Raw genomic sequence first — 25,471 nt, forward strand, 5'->3', positions numbered from 1 at the left:
TGATTTTGGAGCCCCCCCAAAATAAAGTCTGACACTGTTTCCATTCTTTCCCCATCTATTTCACAGGAAGTGATGGGACCAGATGCCATGATCTTCGTTTTCTGAATGTTGAGCTTTAAGCCAACTTTTTCACTCTCCACTTTCACTTTCATCAAGAGGCTTTTTAGTTCCTCTTCACTTTCTGCCATAAGGGTGGTGTCATCTGCATATCTGAGATTCTTGATATTTCTCCCAGCGATCTTGATTCCAGCTTGTGCTTCTTCCAGTCCAGCATTTCTCATGATGTACACCTAGATGGTTAAAAAGCACATGAAAAGATGCTCAACATCATTAAATTATTAGAGAAACACAACCAAAACCACAATGACATACCACCTCACATAGGTCAGAATAGCCATCATCAAAAAAACCTACAAACAGTGAATGGAGAGGATGTAGAGAAAAGGGAACCCTTCTACACTGTTGCTGCTGCTAAGTCGCTTCAGTCGTGTCTGACTCTGTGCGACCCCATAGACGGCAGCCCACCAGGCTCCCCCGTCCCTGGGATTCTCCAGGCAAGAACACTGGAGTGGGTTGCCATTTCCTTTTCCAATGCATGAAAGTGAAAAGTGAAAGTGAAATCGCTCAGTCATGCCCGACTCTTAGCGACCCCATGGACTGCAGCCCACCAGGCTCCTCCATCCATGGGATTTTCCAGGCAAGAGTACTGGAGTGGGGTGCCATTGCCTTCTACACTGTTAGTGAAATGTAAATTGGTGCAGCCTGTTCTGTATGGAGGTTTTTTAAAATACTAAAAGTAGAGCTACCCTATGATCCTGCAATCCCATTTCTGGTCATATATCTGGAGAAAACCATATTCCAAAAGATACATACACCCCAGTGTTCATTGCAGCAGTATTTATAATCACCAAGACCTGAAAGCAACCTAAATGTCCTCGCCCCTTTCTTTGAAAGGAAAGCGATTCTTTGTTTCCTATACAGCAGTGAAGCCATTCTCCTGTGCTCCTTCTGAGCTTCTACTCCTATCCTAGCCCCAGGCCCACTTTTTTCCCTCAAGATACCCTCAAATTGGGGCTTCTCCCCAAAACAGCTTTAACCCTTAAAAGGTATCTTGCTTGGAGCAATTGCTAGAAAATTTAAAAGTTTGTATAAAATCATCCTACACTGAATTAAGAGAATAGCATCAATTCACTAACTGCTAAGCAGCAAACTCTTAAACCAGTCCAGAGTATATGGTTGGCTTATTGGTTTGTAAGCATCAGTTAGTAAACAACAAGCCCACTGAATTCCTAAGATGGTTGGATATCAGATGGTTGCTGGAGATTAACTTCTATTTAATGTACATTTTTTTAACCTGTTGTGATGTATCAGCCTATGCTGATTGGGTTATTACCAAAACATGTTGGGGGAAGGGTGAAGACTATATTATCAGTTCATACTTTTTCCAGTCATATACTAGGGACAGTGTGTATAGCTATAAGCATTTCTTTCCTTCTACAATTTAATTCCTGCATCTTTCTCAGAGATTACTGATACCTTTATAATACCTTCAAAGTTACCTTCTTTGGTCATCTGTCAACTGCATTTGCAATGAGACTCTACTTTGTTCCTTTTGCTTGCCCCAAATAAAGTTGTCTTGCTTATAGCTTTTTTCTGAATTCACCTTGAGCAAGGGCTAAGGAGCATCAGGACTCAGTGGAGGATAGTTTGACATGAAGCTTGATGCTAGACTTTGCAAAGGGTGCAGCTTACTCCCTTCATTGAGTTTTTGACTCTTGAAAAGGATCCAGTTTAAAGCACTGATGTCAGGAATGAAGGTGAAGGTGAAGTCGCTCAGTTGTGTCCGACTCTTTGCAACCCCGTGGACTGTAGCCTACCAGGCTTCTCCATCCATGGGATTCTCCAGGCAAGAATACTGGAGTGGGTTACCATTACCTTCTCCAGGGGATGTTCCTGACCCAGGGATCGAACCCGGGTAACCTGCATTGGAGGCAGATGCTTTAACCTCTGAGCCACCAGGGAAGCAGGAATAGTGACAGTTATTTATTTTGCACTGTGAGGAGAGATATCTCAATTTATGTGGAGTTTTTCTGGAGAAGAAATCTATTTATTTTTACTCTTCAAAATGTAGACTCTTAGCAGTATATGTATCTTGCTGAAAACTTCTGAATGGTTTGCTTGTAATTGTTTGGGCTTGTGTTGAATATCCTTCTTATATTTTAGCTGATTTTGTCCCTCACTGCCAGCCTACTGGAACCAATGCTATGCTTTTTCCTGTTTCCTGTCCTTTGTAATCCTTCTTGTAAATACCAGGAGCAAAGAGATGATAGTTTATTTTGGTCTCACAGGAAATAAAGGTACTGGTACTTATGCTCTGATGTAAATGAGACCTGTATTGAGTGACAGTTTAGTCTCTGAGATATTTTCTTTAATTCAGTTAATTTAAAAAATTTAATCCTAATTTACTTAAAAACTTTAATTTAAAAATATATTTTTATTTTGCAATAACCTTTGAGAGATTGGTTGGGTCCATTTTATTATCTGTAGCACATTCTTTAGCTTTAATTATATGTCCTCTTTTCTGTGGACCAATGTGTGTTTATTATGTTGAACCATAATAAGTAGCACTAATGGCAATGCCCTGTTGTTCAACCTTATGTTGTTCAAGAACAAAGAATCGCTGCAGGAAGGGAGACTGTGACCAGATTGCAAATTACAGGCTTTAAGGAGCCAGCCTGCAGTATTTCCTCTTGCTGCACCGAGTTATCCTACACTAATATCTGTGGGAGACAGTACACTTGGGGCATGAGAAGCCAGATATGGGGAAGGGCACCAGGACTTAGCATGTTGCTTTCTGTTCCTTGGTTCTGATGTGAAGGATTTTCGTCTATCAGGGAGGCCAAAGTTTTGAAAAGGAAGCCCACAGCATGAAATTTCATTCAGAAGTATTTAGGAGACATGCAGATGCGTCTGGCTCCATGCCAAGTGCCAGTTATATACAATGTTGAATTACATAGATGTTGTCCTGTCTCATGGAGCTTACATTCTACTGGGGGAGAGGAACAGGCAAATATTAGGAACATGTGCTAAATTACAGATAGAAAATTACTATGAAGTTAACAGGGTCTAAGATTGAGAGTAATTAGAAAAAGGGTTTATTTAATTTGGGTGATCAGAGGAGGTCTGTTTTAGGATCTGAGACTTGAAGCTAAGACTTGGAACATTACAATGAGGCCGCCATAAAAGCCACCCTGGGAGCTGTGAATTCTGATGGTAGAGCTTTTGTGCACTCAAGCAGGTGCTGATGCTCTAAGGCAGGAAAGAACTGGCATGTTTTGGGTGCTGTAAGAAAATTAAAGGGAAAACCAATGGGAAGATCATGAGCTTGACACAGAAGTGAGGCTGTGAAAGTAGCTTAGAGAATTAGAAGGAGACATGCTGCACAGGATCCTATAGATTATGGTAAGAGGTCTGGCCTCTGGTATAAATGGAAGATAAAAGTATTCAATGTTTTTAATGAGGGGAATGGCAAATGAGGTGACCATTCTGGCTTTGTAAAAGGTTATTCTGGTCTCTGCGTGGAGTAGAGATTGATGGCGAGCATGAATAAAACCTCAGAAATAGTGGACCTTTGAAACAGAATGTTAGCAATAGAAGTGACGAGAAATGGATGGTTTCAAAATAAACATTGTAGGTGAATAAATAGCACTTCTTGATTGCTTGGATGTGGGGTGATGAGTAAGGAGTCAAGATCAACTGCTAGAATGTTGATTTGAGTACCTGTCTACTTGGTGATGTCATTTATAGTTTAGTAACTAAGTAATTGGCCTTAAAGGCCTGGATAGTTTCCATATGAGGATTTATGCTTTGGGTCTTAGAAGCAGCCTCATTTACACATTCTAATAAAATTCCTTGACATTATTTTCACACCTCATAATGTCTTAACTGGTTAATTTTGTATTTTCATTTTTTTTTGTTTTATTTTTAAAATGTTTCTGGGCTCTCTTTATCTTACTTTTCTTAGTCTACTGTGACTTTGGTTATATTATTTTACTTCACTAGTATATCTTTCCTAGTTTTTATTTGCTTAGTTTCATCTAGTTTTCATTGATTACATTAAACTTCTTTTTATTCTTGGAATCTGCTTTTAAATTTTACCTTTTACTGTTTTAGGTATGCTTTCATTTCTCTTAATTTATTTTATCTTATTATTTAGTATATTATCTTTTATCTGTGACTGTACTTTGCCTTATTAAATGGGTGGAAGATAAATGATCATTTCATGGATTAGCCCACCTTTTAAACAAGAGACTATATATTTACTCTCTAGAGTCCCTGAAACAGTCCCGAGAGCCTAGGTCCTTTAACAAATAACCTCTGTTTCCATCTATTTGCTTTTGTGCTTCACAGGAAGGAAAATAGAGATGCACAGGTCAGAAATTTACAGCATAAGTTTGCCTGCACTGAGGGCATAATGAGATGCTGAAACACTCCGTGAGGCTTAAGAAATGACAAGGTCTAAAATCTATGTTCTTTACTATCTACTATCAGTTAACATTAGACAAAATTTATCATATACTGCTTTTATAGTGTTTTAGTGCAATAATAATAGTAATAGCAAGTATATTAACAGATATTATTATTAACCACTTTCTATGTTCTGTATTAAACAGTAACAACATGTGTTAGTATCATGCTTTATCCTCATAGTATCCCTTAAAGATAGGTATTATTTTTAAAACATATATATGTATATATTTATAAGTGAAAAAAGTGAAGTTTGTTGAAGAAAAGCATAGACTTTGGAGCCAGGCAGACTTAGATTAGAGCTTTCCTGGTGGCTCAGATGGTAAATATTCTGCCAGCAATGCAAGAGACTCAGTTTTGATCCCTGGGTTTGGAAAATATCGAAGGGAATGGCTACCCGCTCCAGTATTCTTGCCTGGAGAATCCCATGGACAGAGGAGCCTGGCAGGCTACAGTCCATGGGGTTGCAAAGAGTTGGACATGACTGAGCCGCCAACACACAGAGATTTAGATTGCAATCCTGACCTTGCCAACTGTTAGCTGTAGAGTGACCTTGAACAGGTACTCATAATACTTTTACAATTCCTTTGAGTCTTATGTTCTCTATTTTTACAACTAGGATTTTAAAAGACAGCTTGCAGGGAAGCAGTGCAGATTAAAAAAGTGATGCTTGCAGAGCACATGTTCATTAAGCTTCTGCTTAGAGGAGAGGCTTCTCCTAGGCTCTGCTACGGTGTCACTGCTCTAACTCCTTCCTCCCACATCCCTTGAGAACTGCCCTCCTGGCATTGTCCTACCCACTGAAACAGCCAGGAGATGAATCACAGAAGCCTTGTACTCTGAGAAAATTGTAAGCTAGGTTTCTTTGGAGGTCAGAGAGGCCAGAACAAAAGAAGATGAGAAAGGAGTACCAAGCTTTGTTCTCAGTCCTGATTTAGAGACCTGAGTTGATTCATCCTTCTTGAACTTGCCTTCAAAATCAGTACCTTGATTTGCTTTTCTGGAACGGGAGATAGTCCTGGCAAGAAAAGCCCCTGGTAAAGTGGAGGAAAAGAGCCTAAAAATAGCTATAAGAATTCTCTCTGAACAAGGTTATTATTGTCACTCTATTTTACTTTTCCCCTAAATCTTGTAGCTAAAAGCAACAACAACAAAAATAACTTAAGTTTTGGGCAGTACCCAAGAATTTGTGCTGGTTTCTAAGTCACTCCCTCTGATGTCTTCCTCATCCTATCTCTTTGTCTCTATCTCTACCTTATCTCAACATAAATCTCTCTCTCTCTCTCTCTCTCTCTCTATATATATATATATATATAAGCACATCTATACTTATATATGCATACATATCTATATGTCTATATCAGTCTATATACATATTTTTCAATCATCTATGTGAATCATGCATGTGTTTGCGTGCTAAGTCACTGCAGTAGTGTTCAACTCTTTGTGGCCTCATGGACTATAGCCTGCCAGGCTCCTCTGTCCATTGGATTCTCCAGGCAAGAACACTGGAGTGGATTGCCGTGCCCTTCTCCAGGGGATCTTCTTGATCCAGTGATCGAACCTGTGTCTCTTACATCTCCTGAACTGGCAGGCAGGTTACCACTAGTGCCACTTGGGAAGCCCAAATCATGCATAGGTTATTCTTATAAACAAGGTAGACGATGTATATTTGTCTCTCAAAGAAGTCTGAGTTGGAGGTAGTGCAGGGGTACAGACTGTCTCTTTTCCATAAGTGATTCTTCTAAATTACTGCACCTCCCTTCAGGGTGAGCCTCACTCCATGGTTCCCAGCTTATTTAAAAGAGAAAATATAAGAGAATCTGCCTAATTTAAGAGTGTGGCTTGGGAGCAGCTTGCATTACTTCTGCTCACATCTCACTGGCAAGGACTTAGTCGTATGGCTGCATCTAACCACACAGAGGCTGAGAAAAATAGGCTCTCACTGTATGCTCTGCCCAAAGAGGTCTCAGAGGATTTTCTAACTACAAAGGAGACTGGAGCATGGATAATAACAGTGGAGCAGAGGTAATTAGTATTCTCCCCATACTGTTATAGATGGAAGATAGTCCCACTGTGAGAAGGTCACTGCAGTTGATTTCAGAAAAGAAAGCAACTGACAATGTCTTTCCAAATGCCATTTCTGAAATTAAGCTAAATGAAACATCCATGACTTATACAAGTTTGCCGAAAACAAGAGGAAACACATATTTTAATTTCCAAGGCTCTATGTGTGCCTGTTTAGTTGCTCAGTTGTGTCTGACTGTGACCCCCATGAACTGTAGCCGCCAGGCTCCTCTGTTCATGGGATTTCCCAGGCAAGAATAGTGGAGTGGGTTGCCATTCCCTTCTCCTGGGGATCTTCCAGCCCACGGATCGAAACTGGGTCTCCTGAATTGCACGTGGATTCTTTACTGTCTGAGAGACCAGGGAAGCCATGCTAAACACGTAAGAGGCATTATCTCATTTATTTCTTACAATTCTGCATGATAGTTATTTTTCTCTTCATTTTATAGCTGAGAAGGCTGATGTTTGGAGGGATTAACTGCCCAAACTCACACAGTACATAAGTAGCCAAGGCAGGATTTAATGTGTGGCTGAGCCCACCAGTTTAACCCCAGTGCTACAACCTTCTCAGTAGATCTTGTTACTGGTATGATTTCCTTCCCCTTAGGATTAAAGGAGGATTACCATCATCCTTATTCTCTTGTTCTGAAGATACATAATAAATGGACTCCTAATAGAATGAAAGGAATCATCTGATTTGTGGCTGATTGGGTTCATTACTTTCTGTTTTTCTTTCCAGATTCATTCTCTCCTTCTCTGGTCTGCTGTGGGCAAACTTAACAAACCGCACCACTCAAATGCCTTGAGTGTCTGATTTCAAGTGCTTTGCCCTCTGACATCAGTCAGAAGGAGACTAGAGCAGGAAATCTGAGGGAGGCAGGAAACTGCAGTATTTATTTTCTCTGCTCCCTTCATTCTGAGGTGCACCTCAGGCAGACCTTGAATTCCTCTGTGGTCCCTTTCCCACGACTACATCTTTTGTTGGGCTCTGTATTCATTAAGTTGGCTTAAAGCTCAACATTCAGAAAACTAAGATTATGGCATCTGGTCCCATCACTTCATTGGAAATAGATGGGGAAACAGTGGAAACAGTGTCAGACTTTATTTTGGGGGCTCCAAAATCACTACAGATGGTGACTGCAGCCATGAAATTAAAAGACACTTACTCCTTGGAAGGAAAGTTATGACCAACCTAGATAGCATATTAAAAAGCAGAGACATTACTTTGCCAACAAAAGTCCGTCTAGTCAAGGCTATGGTTTTTCCTGTGGTCATGTATGGATGTGAAAGTTGGACTGTGAAGAAAGCTGAGCACCAAAGAATTGATGCTTTTGAACTGTGGTGTTGGAGAAGACTCTTGAGAGTCCCTTGGACTGCAAGGAGATCCAACCAGTCCACTCTGAAGGAGATCAGTCCTGGGTGTTCCTTGGAAGGACTGGTGCTAAAGCTCAAACTCCAGTATTTTGGCCACCTCATGTGAAGAGTTGACTCTTTGGAAGACTCTGATGCTGGGAGGGATTGGGGGCAGGAGGAGAAGGGGATGACAGAGGATGAGATGGCTAGATGGCATCACTGACTCGATGGACAGGAGTTTGGGTGAACTCCAGGAGTTGGTGATGGACAGGGAGGCCTGGCGTGCTGCGATTCATGGGGTCGCAGAGTCGGACACGACTGAGCGACTGAACTGTGAACTGTATACATTAAACTCAAACGTAGTAACAGCTTCCTCTTTTTGCCAGCACTTGGGTGCTTCATCAAGCCTGTTGGTTTACTTAATGCTGTTCATACTTCTGTAAATGGGTCCCTCATTAAGTGCTCTTCAGCTAAATTGTTTGTACATCCAAGTTTCCTTCTGGGATCCTGAAAGTTGCATTTATTGGGTTTATTCTCATAAATTAAGCAAACAAAAATATTAGATAACCCATGACCCTTTTACATGGTAGAACTTTATAAAAAATAGTATAGCTCCTTTATTTCATGAGCATGAATTTCACTACAGCGATGTCTTTCTAGGTAGCAGCTAGGTGGGAGTGGTGCTTTGATCTTTTGATCATTTTACTATGTTGCTGTTGTTCAGTCGCTAAGTCTTGTCCAATTCTCTGCGACCCCCTGGACTGCAGCACTCTAGGCTCCTCTGTCCTCCACTGTCTCCTGGAGTTTGCTCGAATTTACTAAGGCAGTAATGACAAAATAAAGTAATTTTCACTGACTGCTGCAGTGATGATTCTTCAGTTAACCCATCTGTGTTTAAATATCCTTGGATCCCATCTGGGTTAAACCCCATTCAAGTAGGAGCTCCCTCCTATTGATGAAATTTTAACTGACATTTTGATCAACTAATTATATTTCTCAATTATTCTCACCGTATGAGTCTTTCTCAAATATTTTTCCTGCTGAGTAATTAAATATCCATGTGTCCCAGAAAAATAATCAACTCAATTTTCATCAACAAAGTTTTTCACTAACTGTTCCTTTTTGACTCCTCAGAGTCCTAGTTGAAAGCTTGCTAAATCTCCAGTAATAAAGAATACTTTAGCCATTCTACAACTTAGCTAAGAACTTTTATTGTCTGGAAAGTCCTCAAGTATGTCACCTTTCAATAGGTTACACAAATGAGTTTTTCATCCCACTGTTTTATTTAACCCCCCCTTTTATTACAGTCCCTTTATGGTGGCATTACCCCAAAACAATTGTGAGACTCTTGTTGATTTGCATGTACCTTTTATTATTTATTGAGTGTGGATGGAAAATGTTTGTGAACCAGATTTCGAGAGCTTGAAATCGATTCTAGCTTATAAATGTCCTTGGGGAGTTCAATAATAATAATAATAAACAAGTAAATGACTACTATTTATTGAATTCCTATCATGCATTATACAAAGTTCTAGACTCATATCATTTCATGCCATCTTTCCAACAACACTGTACACATTATTATACACAATTTACAAATAAGGAAACTGAGTCTTAAAGAGTTTTTGTCCAAGTTAATTTGTAAGTGGAGACACTGGGATTTAATCTGGCATCTTATTAAAAAATCCTTTGATTGTAAAAATAGACAAGTTGGACTACCTCAAACTAAAAAGCTTTTGCACGGCAAGGGAATCCATCTACAGAATGAAAAGTCAACCTTCAGAATGGGAGGAAATATTTGCAAATCATACATCTAATAAGGGGTTAATATTCAAAATATAAATTCAATAGTGAAAAGGCAAATAGTGCAATTAAAAAATGGGCAGAGGATCTGAATGAACATTTTTCCAAATAAGACTTACAGATGGCCAACAAGTATATAAAAAGGTACTCAGTGTCCGTAATCCTCAAGAAAATGCAAGTCAAAACCATGAGACATCACCTCACACCTGTTAGAATGACTGTCATCAGAAAGACAAGAAATGACAAGTGTTGGCAAGGATGTGAAGAAAAGGCAACCCTTGTACACTATTGGCGAAAATACAAATTGGTGCAGCCACTATGCAAAATGGTATGGGTGTTCCTTAAAAACCTAAAAATAGAACTACCAAACAATCCAGCAATTCCACTGCTGGGCATTTATCTGAAGAAAACAAAAACACTAACCCCAAATATATATGCACTCTCAGTGTTCATTTCTGCATTATTTACAATAGCCAAGATACAGAACAACCTAACTGCCCATCAATTGATAAGTGGTTAAAGAAAATAAGATACATATATGTTTTTCAACCATAAAAATGAAGGAAATCTTGCCATTTGTGATCTCATGGATGGTCCTTTATGGCATTATGCTAAGTGAAATAAGTCAGAGAAAGGAAGCTACAATATGATCTCACTTATATGTGGAATCTAACCCCTACAAGACAAATTAAAAAAAAAAGAATCCCCCGAAGTCATAGATACAGAGAACAGATGGATGTTTGCCAAAGGTATAGTGGGCAGAAATAAAATGGGTGAAGAGGAGTCAAAAGGTACAAATTTCCAGTTATAAAACAAATAGGTTATGTGATATTATGTACAGAATGGTAACTGTTGTTAATAGTACTTACTATACTGAATATTTGAAAATTGCTAAGAGAGCATATCTGAAAAGTTCTGATCACAAGAAAAAATATTGTAGCTATGTATGATGATGGGTGTTAACTGGACTTCTTATAGTGATCATTTCACAGTATATACAAATACCAAATCATAATGTTATACACCTGAAAATAGTTAGATGTTATATGTCAATTATATCTCAGTTAAAAAAAAAAAAACTTTGTGAGCTTAATCATTGTATTCTAAAATTCAATTTACGAGGCGAAAATTTTGTGACACAGTAGGTGACAATCTAAATCTATTAAATAATGCAGTCTTCTGGCTTATTCTGCTCAACCCTCAATACTGTTTTCTTTTAGCTTGGTAACTTGGTATCACTTTTATATGACTTGATATTAATATTAAAGCAAAAGGAGAGGTGGCCTTCTTCCATAAGAAAGACAATAATACACATTGTTAAGAACATCTATTTTGATGATATGGATTTACTATAAAAAACAATCAAGATTAACCTCCATAGGAAGTTTTGTTCTTTAGAACCACACTGAAAAAATTAATTACATAAAACTCAAATCAGTCTTTGGCAGGTATTTTCTAACACTAAAAGTCTGTGTTATATAATTGCACAAAACAAGTCAGCTAGTTTAATTTTATGCTTACTTCTCCCTGCCAGGGACAGAGGAATACTGTGCTTTTTAGAATGAAATTATCCACAGGAGCCTTTACTGGTTTTTTTAGACACTGGTGGGATACTGCTTCAGCTGTTTTGAACATTTTCCAAGTCTAAGTGTTTCGTGTAGAATACCAGGGCCTCGGTGGAGTTTGCTCATGTGCTGGAGACGATCCAAAGCTAATTCCTGAAGTCAATCCTGCCTTTGTCAGCTGGGCTCAGGTGGCCTATCTCCAGGGTGGATGTAACCTTCCATTCTGGGCCACATGGCAACCATAACAATACACATTTGTTGAACACATCCTTTGGCAGGCATCCTGCTGCGTAGTAGTTGAGTTGCTTAAACACCAGCTCTGCCATCTGCTCTCCTGATTGCACAGCCGAAGGATCCTTTAGCAGCCAGGACTTGACAGTCCTAGCCTCCTGGGCTTCATCAGAAGTCAACTGCCAGTGGTTTGTTCTTTGCTTCCTATCATGTGCCCAGATGAGAGAAGTGGTAACTAGAGGAAATCATTTGCATTGTCTTCATCCCTCTGTCTACTCTAGGTATCTGTCTTTCTGTTTTGATCCCTTGCAAGTTTACCTCCACCAAGGTACATGTTGATTCATGACCTTGTTTATTTTCCTTTTTAAGTGGCAATTATTATAAGAAACTGCCATTTGGAGTTTATTACTGCATTTACTACAAAAAGATAGAAGACATAAATCTAGCAAATATTTATTGAGTGTGTATAGTGCACCCCACAAAGTGGTGGTCCTTGAAGAAGTTGTAGCCCCTGTCATCACCACTAGGATTGCTGTGCAGTGGGACACAGTGTGTCTAACAGCACAGAGGTGGGAAGGACTGATTTTTGTCTTAGAAAATCAAAGACATTTCATTGAGAAGGTAACATTTCCACTGGGTTTGGAAGGATGTACAGGAGTTTCCCAGAAGAGGATGGTGAGGATAGGAGAAACTTTGGGCAAAAGGATGGAACATGAGCAAAGGTATATTATATTATGCAAGGATGCAGTGTGTCCAGGAAAATGGGAGAAATTCAGAGTATCAGCATATGGTATTAGAGCACAGGGCTGGAAAGGTTGGTCCAAAAAGATAGTGAAGGCCTTTGTAGATGGTGCTAAGGATGTTGGGTTTCATCCCAGTTACTCAAAGATATAATAAAATATGGGGAGAGAAATAAGTGCAGGGAGGCATTAGAGAGGGAAAAGGAACCTGAAAAGCAGGAGAGATGAAATCATATATTGTTTGGTTCAAGAGCCATTTCTGTATTGACCTGGAGACTATGGGCTTCTCTGGTGGCTCAGTGGTGAAGAATCTACCTGCCAATACCTGCAAATGCAGGAGATCTGAGTTTGATCCCTGAGTCTGGAAGATCCCTGAGAAGGAAATGGCAATCCACTCCAGTATTCTTGCCTGGGAACTCCTATGGATAGAGGAGCCTGGCAGCCTACAGTCTATGGGGTCACAAAGAGTCAGACACAACTTAGGGTCTAAACAATAACAAAAACAAATACTAGTGTTTTATAGTTAATAAAAAGGCAAGGGTTATTTATTATATCAGCCAATTCTTCTAAAATCTTATGTAAGGCATTGCATTGTGTAAACTACTATGCTAAGGAAACTTTGTTTCAGTGGAGGATCTGGCTCAGAATGAAACTTAAGGCTCAATCATAGATATCATTTTGTGTTTTACATATGCCACATCATCATATGTAAACTATCAAAGTAAGTATTATTATCACAGTTTTTGAAATGAAGAAACTAAAGTATGAAGAGCATAAGGGAGGTACCCCAGGCCTTGTATATAACTAACAGAAAGGCCTGGGATACTGCCCTTATCATCACACTTCAGTGTCTTCATTTCAAAAATCATGACAATAATACTTACTTCACACCGATGATTAAAAGAGCCAGTGTCTGTAAACCACTTAACATATCACTATAATCATTATTTTCAGGAAGATATTAATTTTCAGAAAAAAACATGATTCTACATTAATTGAAAAATATACTAGAAATATTTCCACAGGTATATTGGCAGTCTTGGCAAACTGCGCCAATCAATAGAATCATTACTTAATTTCTACTTGCGTGGACTTGTATGTGGAGTTATATTTTAAAAGCAACAAACTCACATGTGACATTCCTAGCCAAATACCAGCCAGGAAAAAAGACTATTTCCCAAGAATGCTGATGCTTAAGGAAATGCTCTCCCTTTTATGGACACAAGGGCTTCATTATTGGCCAAGTAATAATTGGAAAGCTCTCGATGGAAAACAGTATGGAATAAGACCTTTGGAATATGTAAATGCAGTGCAGACAGAGTTACTTTGGTAAATATCAGGTTGGGAGTTACCCTGGTAAATGTCCCAAGTCTCGGGTTGGGAGGAATCTAATTTTTCCCTGCATTGGCAGGCACTGGCAGGCAGAATTTTTACTGCTGAGTCACCGTGAAAGCCCATAGTCTTTGCCAATGAGGCTAAGATTCCCATCCTGTTGCTGCTGCTGAAGAGCAGAGAGAACACCATTTGATGCCTTTGTCCTCCCTGTAGGATCTTGCACTTAGATTCAGCAAGGACAAGGTCAGGTGGAGGGTGCAGATGTGGAACCCTGTGGACAAGCAGGCAATTTTGGTTGTTATAACAGCTCAATACATAGCTCAGGGACCAGCGGGCTCTTCCCAAGGAAACCAGGGGAGGTCCGGCCACGTGGAGCTGCGGCGGAGGCCACATTGAGCAGCTGCAGTGAGAAAGGTGGAAATTCTTAGCTCCTAGGTCTCTATTAGAGAGCAGAGCTTTTTCTCCCTCAAGAACTTGGTCTACCATTTGTGCTACAGGCATGCAGATGTCTCCAAGAGCATAGACTCTCCTGCCTTTCATTATTACATGGCTTATGTGAGCACAGCCTGAGTTTCTCATGAAACATGGAATCTGCTCCTGTAGTACTGATGGTGCTGGAATGATTTGGCTGCAGAGAGTAAATTTCATGCATCTCAGGGTAGTGAGATAGTCCTTTGCTGACCTGCGCATGGTATTCTAAACAGCAGACTAAGGCACCTTGCTAAGATAAGGAAAGATCTGGGAAGCAGATGCATGATGGCTGCATGGGTACATTCATATGTTTTGTAGTCCCTGGGGTACATTTTCTTTCATTGAAGAAAAATGAGTGATATATTCTCCTTAATGCTTAGTTCAGGTACCAAATTTCCTGAGGCTTTTCCCATTTTAGTTTATGCAGAGAACCCGTGTCTCCTGTAACTCCTAAAAGAAATAGAATGTAGCACAAGTAAAATACACCAGTTATCACCACATTTTAGGCTTTTAATGTTTTGTTTTGGTGTTTCCTTAGTTTGTTCTCACTCTAAGTCAGTCATATCTGTATTCCTGGCAAAACCACTGACAAACAAAGGAATATAATTTGTTTTCTGTAGCCCTATATATTCATTCACTATGCTTTGTTGGACATTCCTGATTGTGATTAAGATGATATGTGTGCATGTGTGCTAAGTCACTTCAGTCTTGTCTGACTCTCTGCCCTACCAGGGCTCCTCCAGGCTCCTCTGCTTATGGGATTCTCCAGGCAAAAATACCGGAGTGGATTACCATGCCCTCCTCCAAGGGATCTTGCCAATCCAGGGATCAAACTCACATCTTCTGTCTCCTGAATTGGCAGGCAGGTTCTTTACCATTAGCACCAATATAAAATAAACTGAAGTAAATGAAATGCAAAACTAAAGGCTCCTGTACATCCCTGGTGGAGTTTCCTGCCTGTCTTAAAAGTCTCACCTAATCTTCAAACTCCTGCCTGTCTTAAAAGCTCTCACCTAATCTTCAAAGTCCAGATCAAATGCCACCAACCTCAGAAAGTCTTTTCTGCTCCCCATAAGCAGATCTTCTTTTCTCCCTGCTGGGATCTCCTGGTTCATCCTTTTCCTGCATCACTCATTTAGCAGGCATCTCCCATTCTCCTTGAGGGTTACTTGGTTGTGTGTTTACATAAAAATGTATTGTAATCTCCTAACATGAGGGCCTTTTTTAATTTTTTAAATGAGTCTTTGTGTTTTTCACCCTGCTCAGCACAAACAGGAATCCAGGAAGTATTTTTTTTATGTGATGATATTTCTGTCTGTCTTGTACCGGGGTCCAACCCCGTTGGATCCAACCCCGTTGGATCCAGGGAATTCGAAGCAGGGACAGCATTGGTGAGGATCAGGAAACAATTGCTTAATTAAATGTTAATTAAGGATATAAAGAGTGGTTAAATAAGGATAGCTCAGTGAGGAAATTCAGTGGAGAAAAGAGGTTGAATAATTCAGCCAGAAGGTGAGAGAAAGAACGACATGGGGAGACCAAGCTTCGGTGAACAAGGCCCGCACTTTATTTCCCAAAGTAGTTTTTATACCTTAAGTTATGCATAGAGGATAATGGGGGAAGGGGTAGAGTCATGCAGTAAGCCAGGCTTTCTTCCTGTAAATTTATCATATGCAAAAGTTTAGGTGATTTGCATCCTCTTCTGGCCTGGAGGCCTGTTAACATTTTAAGACCCTTTCTTCAGAAATCTTATTTTTCTCTAAAGGTGATAAGTCAGGCGCCACCCTCCAAAAGCATTAGATAAAGTTTCATTCATACAGGGCAAAGGTGTGGTGGGCTATAACAAGAAAAAGAATTAACTCAAGGGCCCAAGGTTACAAACATTAAAGCTACTACTTACACCAATTATATTAATCAATACACTGCCAGGGACACAGTAGGTAAGGGATATGGAGACTTAGCAGCAAACATTGGCCCAACAAGTGAAAAACCCTTCACCAATACAATTTCTAATCAATCTTTTAACTGCTCAAAGGAATCTGTATTTAGACAATTTAGAACATCTCATGCCTCTCACAGTTGTGAACTAAAACACTCTTATCACACCCAAGAACTTCATTAACTGGAGCTGTAATTTAACTCTTTTTCAGAGAGAGGTGGTGGGGGACAGTCCCCGTAAAGTCAGAGGTGTAGGTGAGAGCACAAAGCAGTAAGTAGGCAGACTCTGGTTTTGGGGGCAGATGCTCGAGAATTTCCAGGGGAACTCCTGAGGCTCGATCCCGCCTTTGCGTATGCCGAGCCTCCTTCCTCATGACGTTTGCTACGGGTGGAGTTCCTCATGCTGGCTTCCGGCAGTCTTGATTAATCAAAAATGGCATTCATGAATTCTCAGTCGCTCGTTGTGTCCAACTCTTTGTGACCTCATGGACTGTAGCCCCATCTGGTTCCTCTGTGCATGGGATTTTCTGGGCAAGAATACTGGAGTGTGTTGCCATTTCCTACCTCAAATAAAAAATGGATTCAACACTTATTTTTTGCCAGGGATATGATGTGAAAAAGGCAGAGGTGGTCTTGTCTTTGATAGAAAATAATGATGTCTTCCTTCTTTCCCCTCTATGGCTGGATGTTGGGAAATAGAGTGGGAAAAGGTAGGTAGAGGCTGGAAGGGAAAGGAAAATGGAGTAGTTCCAAAAGACACGATGGGTTTGTGGGAAAGTGCATACATTGCCTCTGTTTTCCTTTTTCACAGTAAAATTTTAAAAGTTGAAAACATTAGCTCTCAAGTAAATCCCCTGCTGGTGTTCTAGTTCCAACTCTGCTTTTTCTCTGGGTGACCTTGGAATTGTTATTTAATCTCACTGAGGCTCAATTTCTACTGTTATGAGAATCCACCACATCAAATTAGATGATGTCGGTGTCTACTCACAATAGGTACTTTTGTGGATGCTTAGTAATTTTATTATTACTATTATGCATGACTCTAAGGAGGGGAGGTCCAGGACTGCCTGGAAGAGGGCAGAGGTAGCCCAGGCTGGGGATTTGCTCAGAGGCTTCCTTTCCCAGGTGGCTGGCTTCAGCTTCCTGAACAACTCTGAAGGGTATGCTGGAATCTTCCATATCTGGACTTCATCTGATAGCTGTGGGTTCCCATCGCTCAACTTCTGCTGGCAATCCTCCTTTTGCCCACCATTAGCCTTACTAGAGGGGAGAATATGTGAAGAGAAATTTCTACTCCTTTGGTTTCCTGCATCTAGGTTTTGTTGTTATTATTTAGTTGCTAAGTCATGTCTGACTCTTTTGCGACCCCATGGACTGTAGCCTGCCAGGCTCCTCTGTCCTTGGAATTTCCCAGCAAGAATAATGGAGTGGGTGACCATACCCTTCTCCAGGGGCTCTTCCTGACCTAGGGATTGAACTTGCATCACCTGAACTGGCAGGCAGATTCTTTACCACTGAGCCTCCAGAGAAGACTGGTTTTAGGTTTATTTAGATCTGAAGTGACAGAGAAGGCGATGACACCCCACTCCAGTACTCTTGCCTAGAAAATCCCATGGACAGAGGAGCCTGGTAGGCTGCAGTCCATGGGGTCGCTAAGAGTCAGACATGACCTAGCAACTTCACTTTTCACTTTCAGGCACTGGAGAAGGAAATGGCAACCCACTCCAATGTTCTTGCCTGGAGAATCCCAGGGACGGGGGAGCCTGGTGGGCTGCCATCTATGGGGTCGCACAGAGTCAGACACGACTGAAGCGACTTAGCAGCAGTAGCTGCAGCAGATCTGAAGTGAAAAATCCTGTTCAGTATTTTCTGGGTTAAACTTTCCCGTCTAGAACTTTTTTTCTCAAATACTAACAAAATGGATTTTCTTTCTCCCCTACCCTCTCTTGTTAATAGGGTGCTGAGAAAATTTTGTCAATGAACGAATCAGGAGAACTGCAAGACCTCTTAACCAAAATTGAGGTAATTGTGCTTTTAGCAACTTATTTTTAGTAATCAAAATGTTCAACACATTCTGATTGTAATTGAGTTTCCCTAATTGAATTTTTCCCTGCATGTTCTTACAAATATGTAACAGGATACGTGTGGCAGTTTTAATTTGCTACCACCTGCCGTGAGGTTTGCTCCAGCTAGAGTGACTTTAGTGTTAGTGTCTAACAACCTCATAGTATTAGGTGAAAATTCCAGTCAGCTTTATTAGAACCTAATTCTCTGTTATAGAGATGTTGATGAGGTATTTCAAGTCAGGCCATTGTCTGGAAGCACAAATAACGTTTTTTATGTAAATTATTTTCCTTTTTCCCGAAGACCAGCTCGCCATTTCTAAAGATAACAGAAAAACTTATTTCTCCAAAAGTGCACCTTTTAATTTTGTTCCTGTACTTGTAATTACAACATCTCAGAAATATTTATTTGGATATATAATGTATCAAATCAGTATGTACCCAGAAAGTCCTTAATATCTCTCAATTTTATCAGCCTATTTCTCTCTATATGTAGAATTAAATTATATATATTTTATAGCCTAACTGGGTCATCTTGAGAGTGAAAAAGGTGCATTAGTAATTTTTCTGGGACAGTGAACATGACTCAGACTTTCCCAGGTGAACCATGCAATATGGTTACATAGATTGGATGTGCCATGGCCAGCTCTTTGTGGTCCAGTCTCCTTTGCTGACCTCTTTCCTGATTTTCTTCCATTCCTTCCACTTCATGGCTTCTTACTCCCTTTCCTTCTGTCTGCCTAGCCTGCTATTGTTCCATTGCCTCATTCTCCTCCACCATCATCAAGGCCCCTCTGTGGCATCACATCTTTCCTACATCATTCCAGATTTCTCCCACCTTCGCATTCCTGTATCCCTCTTTTTCTCAGGTGTTTATCACAGTCATTTAATTTTTCTTACCTCTTTTCTTTGAACATTTGAGTCGTGTCCCAAATGAACTATATGCTCCTTGGTGTTAGGAATCATGTTTTATTCATATTGTAATCTTGCCCAGAAGGACAAATACAATGATGGTGTGTACATCATAATCTAAAACTCCTCTCAGCTCTAAAATCTGTATAGATGGGTTTGTTTCTTTCCTTTCATCCCTATACTGTACTCCAGTCCCATCAATTTGATGAAACCATCAATTTGGGTTAATATGTGCCTTTTAATTTAAGTGATTTAACTCAATGTGTATTATTATTTTCTTTGCATACTTTTATTTGTACAAATGATGTTATGTAACACACCTAATTGTGTTTCAAATTCCTTTCTATAGGCACTATGCTTTTAAGAACCACCTATATTACTTCGTGAACCTTTCATCCCCTCTTTTAAATTGCTTCATACTTCTCCAGGAGAGTACAATTGAATCCAGCTTTCTCTGATGATGGAGATGTTTTTACTGTATCCTATCCAACATAGTAGTCACTGGATGCAGGTGGCTATTGAGCACTTAAAGAATAGTTAGTGTGACTGAAGAACTGAATTTTTAATTTTATTTAACTCTATTTGATTTAAATTCAAATCAAGTAAAAATTTTTAAATAAGTAATATGATTAACCATATCTGACAAATAGCTTATATTTTGTACAGTGCAGCTGTACGTGGCTCCCATACTATTTTTTATCTACTCATCCACTGATGTCCTCTAACTTCCCCTTCAAATAAACTGCTGCAAGGAGTAACCTTGACCACGTTCGTTTGTGAATTTCTCTGAGAGTAGAAATCACTGGATAATAGCTTGTGTGTATCCCCACTTTTTCAGGTAGTGCCAGATGGCTCTTCATTATATTTGCACCATCCAATACTCCCTCCTACAGAGAAAGAGGTTTCCTATGTTCTCACATTCCCCACAATTGTTTTACATTGTTCCATAATTTTTGCCAAGGTAGTAGGGATAAAGATATATAGCCTTATCGTTTTATTAATGTTTTTCTGATAACCATTGAGTTTGGGCATTTCCTTGTATGCTTGTTAAATTTTTAAATTTCTTCTTCTGTATGTTGTATATTACCGTAAAGCATCTGCCTACAATGCGGGAGACCCAGGTTTGATCCCTGGATCTGGAAGATCCCCTGGAGAAGGAAATGGCAACCCACTCCAGTTCTCTTGGCTGGAAAATCCCATGGACAGAGGAGCCTGGTAGGCTACAGTCCATGGGGTCGCAGAGTCTGACACGACTGTGTGCAACTTCACTTTCTTTCTTTCTTTTCTTTATGTTGTATATTCTTATCCTTTCCCATTAAAAATCTTGGGACTTCTGCTGTTGTTGTTGGCTTTCAGAAGATCCTCTATAATCTAGATGTTAACTTTTTGTTGGTTTTAATTATTGTCAATATTTCCTTCCCTATTTTTAGATTCTTTCTTGGTGTCCTTCATCCAATAGAAACCTTCTGATATAACCTAACCCACCATTTGTCCTTATTTTTGTGCTTTTTAACTTTTATTTATGAAGTATCCTTCTGTCATAAGGTCAGAAGATATCAGCCTACATTTTCTTCTGTTCACTTTATACTTGTTACCATCTGGTTCTTTCATTAATGGAGAATCCATTTCCATTTTCTTATACATAGTGAGATTTCCAGCATCCTCTATTAAATAATATATTATTTCTTTATTGTTTTGTTCTGCCAATTTTCAATTCAGTTAAGTCATGCAGTCATGTCTGACTCTTTGTGACCCCATGGACGGCAGCACACCAGGCCTCCCTGTCCATCACTAACTCCCGGAGTTTACTCAAACTCATGTCCATTGAGTTGGTGATGCCATCCAACCATCTCATCCTCTGTTGTCCCCTTCTCTTGCTTTTAATCTTTCCCACCATCAAGGTCTTTTCAAATGAGTCAGTTCTTCGCATCAGGTGGCAAAGTATTGGAGCTTCAGATTCAGCATCAATCCTTCCAATGAATATTCAGGACTAATTTCCTTTGGGATGGATTGGTTGGATCTCCTTGTAGTCCAAGGGACTCTCAAGAGTCTTCTCCAACACTATAGTTCAAAAGCATCAATTCTTGGCACTCAGCTTTCTTTATAGTCCAACTCTCACATCCATACATGTGAGAAAATGGATGGAACTTTCTATTTTCTACTGGAAAAATGATAGCTTTGATTAGATGGACCTTTGTTGGCAAAGTAATGTCTCTGCTTTTGAATATGCTGTCTAGGTTGGTCATGACTTTCCTTCTAAGGAACAAGCGTCTTTTAATTTCATGGCTGCAATCACCATCTGCAGTAGTTTGGGAGCCCAAGAAAATAAAGTCTGTCACTGTTTCCACTGTTTCCCCATCTATTTGCCATGAAGTGATGGGACTGGATGCCATGTTCTTAGTTTTCTGAATGTTGAGCTTTAAACCAACTTTTCCACCCTCCTCTTTCACTTTCATCAAGAGGCTCTTTAGTTCTTCTTCACTTTCTGCCATAAGGGTGGTGTCATCTGCATATCTGATGTTATTGATATTTCTCCTGGCAATCTTGATTTCAGCTTGTGCTTAATCCAGTCCAGCATTTCTCATGATGTACTCTGCTGCTGCTGCTAAGTCACTTCAGTCGTGTCTGACTCTGTGTGACCCCACAGACTGCAGCCCACTGGGCTCCCCTGTCCCTGGCACTCTCCAAGCAAGAACACTGGAGTGTGTTGCCATTTCCTTCTCCAGTGAGTGAAAGTGAAAAGTGAAAGTGAAGTCGCTCAGTCATGTCTGACTTGTAGTGACCCCCTGCAGCTTACCAGGCTCCTCCATCCATGGGATTTTCCAGGGAAGAGTACTGGAGTGGGGTGCCATTGCCTGCATATAAGTTAAATAAGCAGGGTGACAATATACAGCCTTGACATACATCTTTCCCTATTTGGAACTAGTCTGTTGTTCCATGTCCACTTCTAACTGTTGCTTCTTGACCTGCATACAGATTTCTCAGGAGGCAGGTCAGGTGGTCTGGTATTCCCATCTCTTGAAGAATTTTCCACAGTGTGTTGTGATCCACACAGTCAAAGGCTTTGGCATAGTCAATAAAGCAGAAGTAGATGTTGTTCTGGAATGCTCTTGCTTTTTCAATAATCCAATGAATGTTTGCTGCCAATTTTATATTATAGTAATTCCCCATATATATTCAGGTCTTTGTCTGAGCTTTCTAATAATTTCCCTTGATCTGTTTGTTCCTGTTTTACCAATATTGTACCATTTTTATTCCTGTGGTTTAATAGCACCTTTTAGGATCCTATAGAGTGAATGTCCCTCATTACTCTTCTTTTTAAAGATTGATGATTTATCTTAGCTATTCCTGGACTTTTTTCCTTTGGGTCTATAATTCCTTTATTTGGCAACTTGATTAATACTATCATGCTGTATATTAACATAACCTCTCTCTCTCAGCTCAAAGAATCCTGGAAAGAGGATTTTATTCTCTTCATTAAGTCTGTCTCAATTCTACAGATGCCATAAATAATCCAGAAACATTTAAGTCTATTCTTAATGTTGAAATACAATGGTATGGTACTGGCTTCTACCATTCATAGGAGTTGTAAGAGCTATACCTCTGTTGGGCTGCTTTGTCCATATAACAAAACTGGTAGAGAATTTTCAGCCATCCAGATATCCCTAAACTGCCGGTGAAGGTGCTACGGTTTAAGCAAACTTACCCAGGGAAAGTGACTAGCCTTGGAGAAGCAGTTGGAAGAACCAGTAAAAGTGGACAAAAGACAAGATTCATATCCAAGCACATCCAATTCTTCTGATTAGCTTTTGGCAATAAAACAGGAGTTAAATATTCCTGAGGTAGGAAGCATTGGATTTCTTTCTAAGTAGCAGTACTGTTCCTATTCCTGGTATTATATGTATTAAGTTATTCAAACCTCAAAGTAACACTGCAAGGTGGGTTCTGTTACTGTCTTTGTTTTTCAGACAAGGCAATGGAGGCCCGGATGATTAGGTTAGTTGCTCTAGACCTTGTAAATAGTGTTTGACTCACAATTCTAAACCTGACTCCTTGATCTTAACCATGAATCTGTGCTTCCTTCACTCTCAAATTAAGTGACAAGTTGGTGTCTGGGAAATCTGACCATGTGACAGGACCTAAGACCCAGGGGAGAAGTTTACTGGGAGATAGGCAGAGTATTAGGTCCAGGGAACAGACTGGATTTTTAACACTTGGCTCTTATGCTAGTATGGCATTGTACAGAGAATGGGCAAATAAGCAATACCTTTAGAGAGAAACCAGAGAGCTCATACCAAGCTCCAATTTGCTGTTACTAGGGTGCTGCATAGCAGACCGTGACTCCCCTGGTCTTTGTAATTCAGGCCCCAGTTTCTAACAATTACCCTAGTAACGGAGAGGAAAGCGGCTTAGTGGCTACAGCTGGGTCCACAAAAATGGTGTCAGCAATTCATCTCAAGTTTTCTGGCCTAAGAATTCTAGCATACATTCCACCCAAGTGAAACTTGCCCTGGGAAACTGAGGGGGCCTGATTCGCTGATGAAGACTTGTCAGTGGCTTCAAACATGGGTAGCAGAAGCAAGTGAAATGTGGCAGTAGCTGGTACGAGACTTGGGTTCAATAAGGCTAGCTGAAAGAAGATTAAATGACTTATTTTATGCAAGAGAATACTTGGGTGAAAAGGATGAATAAAAACACCATTTGGGGGGTAAAATTTATTTGTATATTTATTTATATTAATAAACAAGCTAAAGATCAAAAGAGAAGAGTGTCCAAGTATTCCCCCCAAACAATAACTGAGATGGACAGCTGATCCTGCTGGTACCCACACAGAGGAAGTCAGGGCAGCCCTGAGATGTATTAGCAAGCACCTTGTTATGGCAGACGCTGAATTAAAGATCTCAGATGGTAGAGAAGCTCTAATGCGCTTTTCTGCCTTGTTGTTTTTCTAAAGATTTGACGAAACATTTTGATGTCATTGCTATGAGGCTGCCAATATAGCGTTCACTTTCAGTACTTTTTTTTCCCTTGTAAAGCCTGATTTTTCATTCAGGAAGAACAGAAGTAAGATTCTCAACTACACACCGAGGATGCTGGAAATGGCACAGGCTGTGTATGTCTGTGTAAGGCACATGCTCCAATGTCTGTGTAAGGCATTGGAGCTATCAAAGGCTGGCCTGACACTCCTTGGAGAGGCAACATTCTGGGTGATGTTCCCTCTCCATGGAGTGGGTGGCCACAGCATGTTCAGAGATTAAAGCAGCAGAGTACCATCTACTTACCTAGGCAATCAGGCCACGTGCTCTGGGTGCCTCTTCCTGAAATTGGAACATCTTTTTAAATAAGGTTGTGGCCATACATCCCATTGGATCAAGAATCAGATTCACAAATCTGGCTTATACATTTAGGAATATAACAACATATTTCCACTGTGTCAGCATTTCATAACTCTGAAAATCAAGGATCAGGAATGATTCTGCTTATTAATGGCTTTATCAGACAGAGAATAGCCTCCTAGGCACTTAACAAGCAATTGCTGAATTAAATCGTTGTTCAGTTCAGTTCAGTTCAGTTGCTCAGTCGTGTCCGACTCTTTGTGACCCCATGAACCGCAGCACACCAGGTCTCCCTGTCCATCACCAACTCCCGGAGTTTACCCAAACACATATCCATTGAGTCGGTGGTGCTATCCAACCATCTCATCCTCTGTCGTCCCCTTCTCCTCCTGCCTTCAATCTTTCCCAGCATCAGGGTTTTTTCAAAGGAGTCAGTTCTTTGCACCAGGTGGCCAAAGTATTAGAGTTTCAGCTTCAACATCAGTCCTTCCAATGAACACCCAGGACTGATCTCCTTTAGGATGTACTGGTTGGATCTCCTTGCAGTCCAAGGGACTCTCAAGAGTCTTCTCCAACACCATAGTTCAAAAGCATCAATTCTTTGGCACTCAGCTTTCTTTTAGTCCAACTCTCACATCCATACATGACCACTGGAAAAACCATAGCCTTGACTAGATGGACCTTTGTTGGCAAAGTAATGTCTCTGCTTTTCAATATGCTATCTAGGTTGGTCATGACTTTCCATCCAAGGAATGAGCGTCCTTTAATTTCATGGCTGCAATCACCATCTGCAGTGATTTGGAGTCCAGAAAAATAGTCAGCCACTGTTTCCACTGTTTCCCCATCTATTTTCCATGAAATGATGGGACTGGATGCCATGATCTTAGTTTTCTGAATGTTGAGCTTTAAGCCAACTTTTAATGGTTTACTATAGTTTAAAACAAAGTATGTAGACAAAGGTGGATCATCCAGAGATGACTATAGGCCAAGTGTTCACTTTTGTGACAATCTGTTATGTGGAGTGAGTCTGATTCATAGATAACCTGGATGAGGGAGTTTATGGTTACAGAGAGTCAGATAAGTTGCTTCTTCCTTGGCAGAACACTTAAGAGAGTTCCCAGTACTTCTAA

At 40.1% G+C, this 25,471-nt stretch overlaps 1 protein-coding gene across 1 annotated transcript in view; it reads left to right on the forward strand.

Annotated features, from left to right (window-relative positions):
- Positions 1-25,471, forward strand: part of GRXCR1 (glutaredoxin, cysteine rich 1) — a 134,644-nt gene that overhangs the window by 101,054 nt on the left and 8,119 nt on the right. Inside the window, exon 3 of the mRNA XM_010858853.1 lies at positions 17,987-18,052. Coding sequence (XP_010857155.1) covers positions 17,987-18,052 — 66 coding nt within the window. The remainder of the gene's footprint in view (positions 1-17,986; positions 18,053-25,471) is intronic.

This window comes from Bison bison, unplaced genomic scaffold (genome assembly GCF_000754665.1).
Source record: "Bison bison bison isolate TAMUID 2011002044 unplaced genomic scaffold, Bison_UMD1.0 scf7180017864451, whole genome shotgun sequence".
In the NCBI taxonomy this organism is placed as follows: Eukaryota; Metazoa; Chordata; class Mammalia; order Artiodactyla; family Bovidae; genus Bison; species Bison bison.